The 12904-nt window shown below is 37.7% G+C and overlaps 1 protein-coding gene across 1 annotated transcript in view; it reads left to right on the top strand.

Annotated features, from left to right (window-relative positions):
* Positions 1 to 12904, top strand: part of GALNT18 (polypeptide N-acetylgalactosaminyltransferase 18) — a 126112-nt gene that overhangs the window by 96719 nt on the left and 16489 nt on the right. Inside the window, exon 10 of the mRNA XM_027904314.1 lies at positions 10217 to 10381. Coding sequence (XP_027760115.1) covers positions 10217 to 10381 — 165 coding nt within the window. The remainder of the gene's footprint in view (positions 1 to 10216; positions 10382 to 12904) is intronic.

The following is a 12904-nucleotide window of genomic DNA, read 5'->3' as shown; positions in this document are numbered from 1 at the left end:
TTTTTTTTTTTTTTTTTTTTTTTTTTTTTTTTTTTTTTTTTTTTTTTTTTTTTTTTTTTTTTTTTTTTTTTTTTTTTTTTTTTTTTTTTTTTTTTTTTTTTTTTTTTTTTTTTTTTTTTTTTTTTTTTTTTTTTTTTTTTTTTTTTTTTTTTTTTTTTTTTTTTTTTTTTTTTTTTTTGGTTTGGTTTTGTTTAGTTGGTTTTGTGGGGTTTTTGTTTGGTATTTTGGGGTTTTTTTGTGGGGAAAAATAAATATGTCCTTGCTAGTAGTCTAAACAAACAAACAAAGAAAAACAATCAGACTGTCATTAAGCACCTTAGGTTGAAATTTGTTGCCTTTTTGTTTTCCTTTTCTGTACATAATGCCTCACTTCCATGTGGATGTTTCTATGTCTCTATTTTATTCCTTCAACACCAAAATAGCTACATTTTAAACAATTTTTTTTCTTCAATTTGCATATGTTGGTGTTATTGTGGTAGCTCCGGAAACCTGAAATCAAGTGCACATGTGATTCAAAGAGTGGGTGAGGTCTGGCTGATCTGAAATTAGAAGCAGATTTGTGATTGCTTTGAGTGAAGGCAGGTAATATCTGTAGGGAGCTGGTAATTCTTCCCAAAGTTGTACATGTAACTACCTTACTTTGTTACCGTCAAAAAATGATGAAAAATTCCAGCACTTGTGGAACACACGAGGAGTTAAAGGAGCCTCTGTATCCATAGTCCTACCTTACAGCATTAAAGATGACAAGGACTGGATTAAAAAGTAAAACAAAATGAACAAACAAAAAACTCCAAAAGAGATGGGAAAAAAAAAAAAAAAGAACCACAACCCCCTTGAGATCAAGGTGTTTACTGTAAGGCATCTTAAGAAGGTGTGGCATTTGTAATTTGCCTGACTTGTAGACAACAAATTTTATCAAATTCAGTTTAGAAAAGGTAATAGTGGTAGAATAACAATTTATTTCAACAAACATTCAGAAGGTTATTGGAGCAGGAGAACCACTTTGAGAAGTGGTGAGCTACCTGACTCATCCCTGGCACTACAGCTTTTTTACTGTTATGCTTATTATTGCTGTTCTAGGCATTCCAACAGTGACCCGGGTGTCTATATATGAAGTGCTCTACAGCCTGAGAATAAAATGTATGCCCTTGACTTGAAGAGCTGAAGTCTACAAATAGAATATTAGAAACAGGAGAGTGTGGGAGAGAGGAGAAGGGACTGCTAGGAGATAACATTTGGGTAATGTTTTGGATACATACATTATTGATTTTTTTTCCCCCCAAAATTACTTTTTATTTATTATATATATTTTTATATATTTTTGATGTCTGGATAAAAGAAAAATTCTGTGGAACAGACAGAGGAAGATAAGTTCCTTGGAAGATTCCAGATTTACTTCTCTTAGCTTCCAGGAATAATTGCTTGAAAAATGTGACCAATGAAGGCCAGCAATTAGGAGCTGGAGGATAACCTATTGCTACTTGCTAGGCTGATAAGTAGCAAGAGAAGGGCTATGAAAATGAAGACAAACAGTTTATGCAGCGTGGAAAACAGAACAAGAGAAATGATATTGCCTTCCTGATGGCAACCTGAAAACAAGGTTTTCAGAGGCAGTCAGGATTTGAAGAGGGCATGAGTGTTGACATCAGTGAGGAAGCCAGCAAGGGTCAACTTTAAGTAGAAAAGCTGTATTTTATTGCAGGGAAAAAGGGTTATATAGCAAGATTTGATAACTTTGGAGGAGGTTCAAGGTGAAAGATGTGTATTATATAAATGCATGATTACCTGAATATGACTGTGCCCACAGTCATCTGAAGCACTTCGGTCTAGCTATGAAAAGGTAAAAAAAATCTGCTTCTAAGTTATTGATGCTGAGCTACCAAGTGCTTATACACAGATGGCAGTGAAATAGTTCAGATATTAATTTGGCCAGAAGGAATCAACTCTGGTGTAAAGGATGGACCAGTGCATCAGCATATGGGAATGAAGGCTGTTGGTGTCCTGGTGAGTGTGTATTGAAGGAGAAGAAAACGGGGTAAGAAAGACATGGGATTCTGGAGGAATCCACAAAGACAACTGTGAACAGTATGTAAAGAGAGATTGGTGGGAGTGGATCAAGGAACATGCACATAGGACCAAGTCACAGGAGCCATAAGACAGTATTTTTTTTAAAAAAAAACAGGACAAAGTTTTCTATGCCAGAATGGTTCTGATTTTTTACTGCCTTTAATTTTTTGTCTGTGAAACAGTTGTAGGGATCTTGTGCAGAGATAAGAGCAAAGCAAGACAAACTTTAGGAAGTGAAGCAAGTAAAATTTCGGTTTATCCAGGTCTTGGTAATTCTGTAGTTACCAGCATTAGGAGAACTATGGCAGTAAATACTGAAAGCATATATAAAACCAATGATTGACAGTTCTATTCAATTTAAAAAGTGGAGCTTAAATAATAGGATTTTTGTTTGCTTGTTTTAAATAAAACCAAAGCAGAATACCAAAGTAGGCAGCACCAGAATTAGGTATTCTACTGCAATATAGGTTCATGAATTTAAATTAAAAGGAAAAGGTCTGACATATACTACCTGTCTATTTTCTATTAAAATGTTAACGTTTTTGTGTCTTCAAACCAGTATTTATAGTACCACACTGTATTATTTAAAGTTTTGAGCACCTTGGTTTTATTACTATCAAATATTGTTGCTCAGAGTTCAGGTCTTAATTAGTTCATGGGCATGAAGAAGATCAACTAGGTCAGATAATCGGTATGCTGGTGCCTTAATTCAGTAGATACAAATCTGAACACTGAAGTGAAATACTGAGTCTTTTTTACACACTTTACAATTAAAGTCTAAATTATAGTGCTACACTTGGTATACAAGCTGTTTGTCAGACAAGTTTCACAGTGAATAGATTCTCAACACGGATAAAATATCATTATAATGGTTTTAAGGCTTTATCAGTCAGGCTTAAAACCTGCCTCAGAATAATAACATGAATCTTCTAAGGGTTGACCTATGGTTTAGGGGTAACTTTCTGTAATTCTCAGCCTGTGTTCTTACACATTTACTTCCTCAGCAGTAGGTGTTTTAGGGCAGCAGCAGACGTAGACCTGCTGTTGCTGTGGCTACAGGACAGCATCTCTCTTTTGTCACTTCCTACATGAATAGTAAATGGAAAAACACCTGATTTTTATCTTAGTGATGTATATGTTTGTGTTGTTCAAAAGAACTTGGATTCTTATCAGGGTTGGAAAGTTCTTTCCTTCAGATGTGTTTATGTAACAAGAAATGTCAGAATAAAAGTCAGGGACAACATAAATAACCAAGTATTGGCAATGTTAGCTAATTCTGTATTTACTGGAATCCACCAGACTGCTCTTTAGCTGGAGCTGTAGTCAAGTATGAATCTGCTGTGAGATTTTGGACCTAATATGTTAATATACTACTGAAAATAAATGACTCCATGGATTCATCTGGAGAAAAATACGGTTCAAAGATGGAATAAAGTAGTGGTGAATCAAGCTTCTTGTCCCTCGTAGTTATTATGCCAAAAGCAGGGTAGCAAATAAATACTGCTGGTGGTGAGCATTAAGTTTGCTCATTATAAATGCAGAGTCATGTACCAGTCTCCAGTGTAATTTCATCTGGGAGCATTGCCATAAGGATTACAAATGGCTTTCAGCCTGAAAATTGGTATGTATTGCTTTAAACTTGCAGTGGGGAGTTGGCAATTTATCCTTCAGATAATCATCTTGTGTTAAGTAGAACATCTTAGTGTAACTTTTTGCTACATGATAAACCAGCTCCTATGAATAATTTACTGCAACTGGCAACTCACTTCAGCTCTGAAGTCTTTATCAAGTCTGGTGGCTTTTCAAAGTTTATTATTAAACTTGGAGCCAAAAATCTCATTGCACTTAAAGTCTGTGGAATTTCAGTGTTAATTGCAGTGGGAATCACAATTTGACCTTTTAGGGCAAACTCGTCTTGAATAGAAATGTTACATCAAATCACCGAGAGGCCAAAGGCTTGCATTTGTGTCCAAGTAAGCAGAGCTCATTTACCTTCCTGTGTATTCTACAACATCGTGGGGGGTTGTGCAGATTTTTATATTTTCACTGACCAAAAAAGTTGGCTGAGTTACCTGGGCTTTCATTGCTCTCATGGCAGATTTAGGGTGTGTTCTGTACTGAACCACTGTAACACAGCACATAAGATGTGAGTATTGCACCAAAATTTTTATCATTCCCGCCTTCCAGGAAACCTGCCGTGGCAATCAAGTTGGTCATTTTTAGACAGGACAGCAGTTTTCCAGGCCCTGACTGACTGGATGATCTGTACCACTGAGGTCTGTCCCATTTTTTTGGTCTGCTCCATCTGGCTAAGCTGGGCCTCGCTGTCAGCATGGACGAACTGAGGGGATTTTGTGAATTGTGAGTGGCATCATCCCCCCTGTGTAAAACAAAGGCAGCCAAAGCTTGTCAGATGATCTCTAACATCAGCAAAGAAGTATTTGCTACATGCATATGCTAGAATCCATATGCATTATCTCAGCTCCAACCTTTTATAAACCACAAGCTCTATTTATCCATTCTGAGCATTCCTGCACAGCTCTTGCTCTGTGCTACATTCACTCCCTGCCTCTGGCATGTGTGTGTGTGCTGTGCAGTGTTTTTCCCAGGGAGCACTAGCTGAGCAGAGGATGAACTCTCTGGCAGTGAGATGGCTGTGCAAGTGATATTTCAAGATTCCAGCTGAAAACAGAATTTGTCTCAGAGGAGATAGGTGGAATAGAAGGGCAAAAGGACCCTTTGTTCTGAATGTAACAACTGAGATTTAGGGGAGACTATGACTCCAGGCATGACTTTTCTTTTTCTCTTCCATGCTGGTTTGCTACATGAGATTGCATTGGGAGGAAGGGAGGAGACCTGGCATTCCCAAAAATGAGCAAAGATATGGCTTGGTCCAATGGCAAATAAAGGGTGAAGCTGCTTCTCCTTTTTTCTGGAGCTGGTCTGAGTAGCAGTACCAATATACAGCTTTTGTTTTCATTACAATATTTAAAGTTTCCCTGATATTCAACCAGATTTTCAGAAAAAAATAAGCTTAGAATACTAAACAGAAAAAAAAAAAAAGTAACATTCAGCCAATTAGTTCACCAGAAATGTAGCTGGGGAGAACATTTCAAGCACCAAATTTTCTCTGATAGTTCCTAGTCATTATGATGATTTGTGGACAATCCTAGGCTATGCAGCTCCCCTACCACTCATTTGTGGTTTCATGTTTTAGCTGTCTTTTTAGGACAAATAAATGTTGTTCTTAAAAAAAAGAAAAAATGTTTTTAAAAAATTAAAAGTATGCCTTGACTTGACTTCACGCTTTCACCTTATGAAGATTTTGGGACTCGTTTCATTAGTTGTAATTGTGTGATACCAATCTCAGTTTGCTTGTCTGGTATTTTGCCTTAATGTGAATAGTCAGAGAGATAATTAGGTGGAGCAAACAGAAATGAAGCAATGGCCTTAAATAAGACACTTCTAGGAAAATAAATTCCAGAAAGCTACAGAATAATTGCTCTTTTAGTTGAAAAATGCTACTTTACAGGCATAAGGCAATTTGCAGGTCAAGTTTCTCAGCAGATATTAAAAAAAATTCGAAGCAATTTACAAAAATCTCCACAGTCTGGAGGAAGATTAGTTATAAAGAGATTCATTACGAGGCTGGTGTTTGGGAACAGAAGAGGGACTGAAACAGAAGCCTTGTGGCAGAGACCCATGTCATGCTTTGAAGGCAACCAATATGCTTCTCTTCTGAGCCAGGGAGGAAGTTTTTCTTCCTTTAATCATTTGCTTGCTGCAAATCTTTAGATTAATAGCACACTGTTTTGTTTTGAATGATTTCTTTTCCATCACTTTAATCTGCTGTGAGCCCCAGGCTTCCAGAGGAAGTTTGCTGAGGTCACTGAGTGTGGCTGGACCTGCAGGGAGGGCAGGGAAAGCAGGCAGCCTCCAGAGCCAGCCTGTCAGTGTGAGGATGGCACTCCCCCACCCTTGAAAAGCACCTGCTGGGAGTGCAGTTGAAGGAGATGTGGCAGCGCTGAAGGCTCAGGGCCCACGTTGACTCTGGCACTTTGCGGATCACAAATTCTGCCCGTGTTTTAACAGTTTCTCACTGACAGTAATGCTGAATCCTCGTAGCTTCACTTTTGGAGAAGGTAAGTGCCTTTTGTCAAACCTAACTGATTTCCTGAACAGAGGTGCTCCCTCTCACATGCCCAGGAGACATAGTTGTACATCAATGCTGTTACGGTGGTAAAAATAGCTGGTAAAGTGCTGTGGGCTAGGACAGACTAATGAAATGTAAGGAGGCTTATTTTGTTACAGAGTAAGAGAGTTGTTACCATGTGCTTTGGTACCAATATCCAAGCAAGATTTTTTCTGTGGAAATTCAGTAGCTCCTCGGGGAATATGTATTTGATGGTGATGTGAAAATGTGTGCTTGTTTTGCTAAGGCAGCATCCTCAAAGTGCAAAGGAACTTTGAAAGAATGCTCCAAGTCAGCATCCAGCAAGTGCCTTAACTGCAGTAGAACTTAACAAATTTTTGTCTATCGAATCTCTAGTCCTTTGAACAAGAACTGCTGTGACATTTGCTGCTGTAGCAGAAGTAAAAGGTCCAAGTTCTGAGCAAAATTTTCAGAGTTACCCTAGAGACTTACTAGTCCATGTTCAGTATTCAGTCTTTTGGACTTCCAAGACAGCACTGAAGTGATTGTTAAAAAACACTTTGCGGAATTACTGCAGAGTTTCTATTCTGTTGTGTCAATGGTGATATTGCAATACAGTAGGAACAAATGTGCTGGTAAAATGCATTTTGCCGGTATCTTTTGAAATGTTTTAAACAAAAGTGCCTCAGCTGTCCTTTTTGTGCTGAAGTGGACTTCAAAACAGCTAGTGTGCTTGTTGATGCTTGTTAAAAGCATCTTCTTCACAAAGTACTGCTGTGACCATTAATCTATTGAACAACTTCTTTAAGTCACAAGTGCAAACTGGTCTTTACAGGGCTACACATAAGATGTTAAAGCATGATCATATTTTACCTAAGGGTCAATTTAAAATATGCTCAATAGAAAGTCATAAATGTGCATACCTAGCACATACATTATGAGATGGCAATTCAGTTCATGTAACTCAGGTGGTTAATCTCCAACAACCATCTTTAAACAAACAAAGCAACCAAAAACCAAGCCACAAAAAACCCACAAACAAACAACAAACAAACAAAAAAGCACAACCCCCAGGAAGATATAGTGTGAAAGCAATTAAAATATTTTAATATATGAAATTGTTTAAGGGGAGGCCTTACAATGGTTTCATGTTTAACAGCTTTAGGTTTCAGACTAAAAGAATGTTAATCAGTAGTGTCAGTTAATTCTGTTTTACCAAATGGATGTCCTTCATCCTTACATAGTGTTATATTCTCTCAGTGCATGGTCTGTTTTATTCTCAGGGTGGGTGAAACGAGTCATGGATTGTCTGTAGCTTTCAAGAGAAGTTTTCTGGCCAAATGCAACACAAAACAGTTACCTTGCTGTTTGCTATCATGCTGCTCAAGTCGAATTTGTAGAGTGTATGTGCTTCTGATGTGATTCCTCCGTTGTTAAAACACAGCAGTCAAGTTACAAATATTGTGAGGTTGTGCAATATTTTCAATTCTGAAATGAAATTAGTTATGATATTATTATATAAGATACTAACATGTTTATAATAATATAGAGAATAATTCAGCATTATCCATACTACTGGATAAGCAAAGCAACATCTTGAAAGAGTCTTATTCAATAGACTGCCACCCTACACAGTCTGTTCTAGTCTGAGCCTACTTTTACATGTTGCCTCTGAGCTGCAAAGTGCCTTTCTCAATACTAGGTGCAAATTCAAGATTTCACACCTCTTTTTCTAACTGGTCCACAATGAAAAATGAAGTGATATTAGCAGGTAGGCTGAGTTCTCTGAAAATAAATAGGAACCTGCTAATTAAATCTATTAAGCATAATTGCATTTGATTCTTCTACCTCTGTACAGTTTTGCCAACAAACCAAATCGAGTAATTCCCCCAGCCAGAGCCATCATTCTTCTTCTGCCCAGAAAGATGCTCAGACTGAACCATTGCTGCTTTGACATATAAAAAAAAAAAAGGCTGGTGGAGCTTTACTGTGATTACCTGCAACCTTCAAGCTTCTGTGAAAGGCTGAGGGGACTGAGCTAATAAAAACAGCTCAGCCCTGAGGGTTTGCAGGTACACCCCTCTCTTTTGCACGAGCAACCTTGAGCTATAGCATGAACTTCTTAGAGTTACAGCCAAGCCTGCTCATTTGTTTCCAGTGACTGATGTGTATCATTAAGAAAAAAAAAAAAATTGAAACTCCCTTTATTTTCTTCTACTGTGTTTTCTGTGGTGACAATGGGCTGAAATAACAAATTCCTTCCTATAAATTAAAAATGAATATGAATTACAATTTCCCTCTCTGTTTTCTAGTAGTAATTCCAGGTAAGAGATAAACGAGCTGCAACAAAATGTTAATCTTGAGTAGAGTTAATGTGTCCTAACAATCCCCTTTAAAGATCATCTTGCTATATCAGTATCTCAGTCTCTCTAAAAAAAAAAAAAATCTGAATAGATCATAAATGGGTCTAAAGTAGTTGCTGTTGATCTGTCTAGAAAGTGGATTCTAAATGTTTATTGCTCTTTCAAGGCATCAGTTTTGTTAGCAGGAATGTTAATAACCTGAATTGTGGATGGAGTCAGTTGTGGTGTGATCTTGTTAGTCTTTATTTACGTAGTTCTTACAGTTTACTTCAATCCCATATAACCAACATTCTGGAAATGTGCTCTGCTAGGTCCTTTTATTACCCTGCTCTTCTCCTGTAAGGCATGACTGAACTCTTCAACTTTTCTCTGTTCAACCTCTTAAAACCTCCACTCACCTCAGTTCAGCCAGCTCAGACTTGTTACCATTTCTGTGGGGTGAAATAAACAAAACTTCATTAAGGGGGGGCAAAACTTTGGATTAGTCTAAACCATTAATGGCAACTTCATTAACTTTGATGCAACTCTGTCAGTTTACATCTGCTGCTGATCTGCCCTGGCAGTGTTACAGGAGGGTAAACAGGGGATTTAGTCTTGCCCAGAAACACCACCGTTTGTTTTCACTGTATTCAATCCTTGCATTGACTGCTTTCAGCATTCAAATATTTTTCCTTACATGAGGCTCCGAAATCCCTCCTCAGTCCTGGTTTGTTCTGTTTTTCTTCATTCCTATTTTATCAGAATTTTCACACACATAGGAACACACACATGTAAAACAAGTTACAACATCAACAATGAACATATATCAGCAGATAGTATCAGCAACTTCTGGGAACAAAAAATATTCCCCAATACACACAGCATAATTTCCAGCTTCCCTTTTGTTACAGACAAATAGATGGCAGAGGCATTAATCTGGTGCTTCTGTCCACTCTCATCTGTTGATACTACTGAGTTATCAAAGACTTACACGCAAAGTATGATGTTTCCATGTCACCTTTCTCATTGTCCTTCCAAGAAAATGGTCTGATTTTAGCAAAATAAATTCTTTTGTGAATAGCAAACAGGGAATCATGGCATAGTCCTATGTTACATTCCTGGGCTTGTATGTAACCTGTTAATCTTCAATAATCACCTACATCTAGCAAGTTCACCTTCCTTTTCCTTCTTTTTCTTCCTTCTAGAGAAACCTCCCATAAATCAGTGTAGTCAAACGGAGCAGAAAGAATTTGTATGATGTAATAATCTCATGCCTTTGGTCTTAAGTGTAACCACTGAGGCCTTTGAGGCCCCTCCTATGAGGGTGCATCTCTTGCTCTTTGAAGCAAGAGGTTAATGACCTTAGGAAACAGCAGTGAAAAGGCATAGGATGAGACAAGTATCAGTTGTGTTTGCATATTTCCTCTTAAATACTTCACCAACATTTACTTGTTGATAACAATGAACAGTTAATTGCTAATTTAAAACAACTTTTAAAGCGTTGTGTTGCTTCCTGCATGAAAGAAAATCATTTAAAAGCCACTATGGGGTCAGCCTACTGCTATCCAGCATATTTATCTTTGCCAGTGGGTTTTGGGTAAAAATGCTGCTTTTGTGTAGAGGCCACAAATCTTGTTTGTGCTTCCTGTTGCAGAATGTTTATTACACAAGCAGTCAGCAGCTCCACGTGGGTGTTCTGAGTCCCACTATCGACGATGATGACAACAGATGCCTGGTGGATGTGAACAGCAGGCCCAGGCTCATCGAATGCAATTATGCCAAAGCCAAGAGAATGAAGCTTTACTGGCAATTTACTCAGGTAATTGTTACTCAGCAGACATTTCAGAAAGTTTAAAAGCTGTTTTTGTATCTGAAGTGTGAGTAATCTGTTTACTAACAGAACAGAACCAGATTTATCCTTGCTTTCTTTCACAGAGCCAGGAAGCTGTTGTTTAGATTTGCTTCCAATGTCAGCTACCACAGGAGGGTACAAAACTTGTATTATATTTTCTAAGTTCGCCATAAATAATTTGTTTACTGTTATGGAATTATCTCAGTCCAAAAAAAAAAAAAAAAGAAAAGCAAGCAAAAAAACCAACCAACCAAAAACCTGGAGCAAGGAATAGAAGTGTTTTTGTTTGTTTAGAAGTAGCAACTCGAAAAAGGAAGTAGCGGGTCATTAGTGGTAACAGCCTCATAATGAGCTACTTTTGCAGTTCCTTTCTTAAAAAGGCTAATCTTTTTGTATGTGGGGGAGTGTGAGAGAGAGAAAGAAAGAAGTGCAAGTAAAAGCTGAGAACCGAGTTTGCAGTGATAAGAATTCTGATAGAACACCGAGCCCAAGCCTGGTGTCCACACTTCCTAGCGGATTTAGAAACATGAGGAAGAACCATAAAGAAGCCATAAAAGTTCTGGGGCTGAAAAACATGCTCTGCACTGTGATGCTTATGGAACTCACTGTTTGGTTTAGCTAAGAGGAAGTGGCAAGGTCACTCAGAGCATATCAGTGTTTCCACAGAGGGACACAGATTATCCTGAAGGCAAAACAGGTTCCAGTGCCTGGAAGCTAAAGATAGTCAAAGTTGGTTTTTCAAAGGAAGATGAGATTTTCCTAAGGTAACTTTAGGACCATGGAAGTATGCCATGTCAGGTACTGACAGGCTGGTTGCTTTGGATCAATAAAATGAAATTACATTACTTTCTAAAACAAGTGCATGACTTAGCTTTGGGGGAAATGTCATCACGAGTGTGAGTTTGCCTGCTCTCATGGTTGTTCCTCTGTGGATTTGAATCTACAAATCTAGTCGTGTACTCCAGCCCACAGGCTGACGCTTACCACTGAAGTAATTTTATTCCTGCATTTAATTTTTTCTGTAACATCCATGTGAGTGTGCAGATATCTTTTCTGTCAACTCATTCATTTATTTTTCTATGACATGTCCACATATTTTAGGACCTTGCTAATATGGTTTAGCACCAGTCTTGGTGCAGAGAGCATCTGGACACTAATCACCAAAGCATACTATTAACATAATTTGTATTTATACCTGAAAGCAATCCAGATATTTGTCCTTGAGGGGAATGAAAGTGAAAGCTGGGATGGCTCTCCAGGTTAGAGATTTAAGGTCTACCACTTGAGAGTTACTGTTGAAAGACAAAGTTTTAATTATGCCTTCCAACAAATTTTAACACTAGTCTTATCATGAGGAAGACCTCACATCTCTGCACTTGATTTTTTTACCTCGATTTTTTACTAAAAAGTATGATTACATATTTCTTTATAGAGCATTTCAGTAACATTATAGTATTGTCCACCTATTCAGTGATTGCTCTGTATAACCCCAACTCTTTGGAGATAATTAATGGTTTCTACTCCAGGATACTGCTGCTTAGACCTGATTATCTTGATTCTCATTTGAGGGGCAGCAGTAGAATGCCTTGATAATTTAGCCATTAAAAGCTTCCAAAATGGTATTTAACTGCATTAGGTTTGTTTCAATTCCATGTTCCAAACACAGTCTTTCAATGAAGTTGCAGTGCTGTTAAACTCTATGTTCCTTCTACAAAGGAACTTCTGCCCAGGAGAAGAGAAAGCTAATTAGTTGTTTCTTTAGGATAAATTAAGAGACAAATAAAATAATTAAAAGCTTTCTGTTCAAAAAGGATTTAGTTAATACCCAATGCAATTGAAATGTCATTATTGCTCAACATACAGCAGGATACACAGCCCTGGGTACGTTCTGTAAGCTACAAGAAAACTAATGAATGTAATCAAGGCTTGCCATGATCAACTGATCAACTCCCTTTGAAATGCTCCCATTTAGTCTGGTGAAAAGATGTGTTTATGTGAATATGCTAGAAGCTGTCTCTCTGAAAAGAGTCTCTTTTTATTACTTTTTTAAAGCTCTAGTGTTTCTTTTCCATATTGTGCAGTGAGCAGAACGACTGCAAGTGAGCAGGATGCTTATGTAGTCTTGAAATTTGTGAGGTATTAATTGTAGATTCTGGTTGTAGCTTTCTATAGCTTCCTTTGGCTGCAAGTGTGCTTGAATTTCTCTGGATTCTTGAGCCATTCAGCAAGACTGTCTGATGCTACAGATAATTAAAAATACAGCAGTGCAAGTGGAGAACTGTCACAGAAAGGGAATGGGAAAACAAACTGACCACTTAAAGAAGGATAAAGTCATTGAACTAGACTTCCATGACTAGCACAAAAATCAGTATTTTTTCCTGCATTCCATTTATGTTGAATTAATTTGAAGGAGGAAGCAGTCTCACTGTATCACACTATAACCTGAGAGGTACCACAATAGTCTGTGGTAGGACATGGATAGCAGTCTGG

Source organism: Empidonax traillii, unplaced genomic scaffold (genome assembly GCF_003031625.1).
Source record: "Empidonax traillii isolate 1590-97213 ecotype Southwest subspecies unplaced genomic scaffold, ASM303162v1 scaffold1039:size287584, whole genome shotgun sequence".
NCBI lineage: Eukaryota > Metazoa > Chordata > Aves > Passeriformes > Tyrannidae > Empidonax > Empidonax traillii.
Note: the sequence above shows the minus strand (reverse complement) of the source record. Positions and strands in the feature narration are given on the sequence as shown.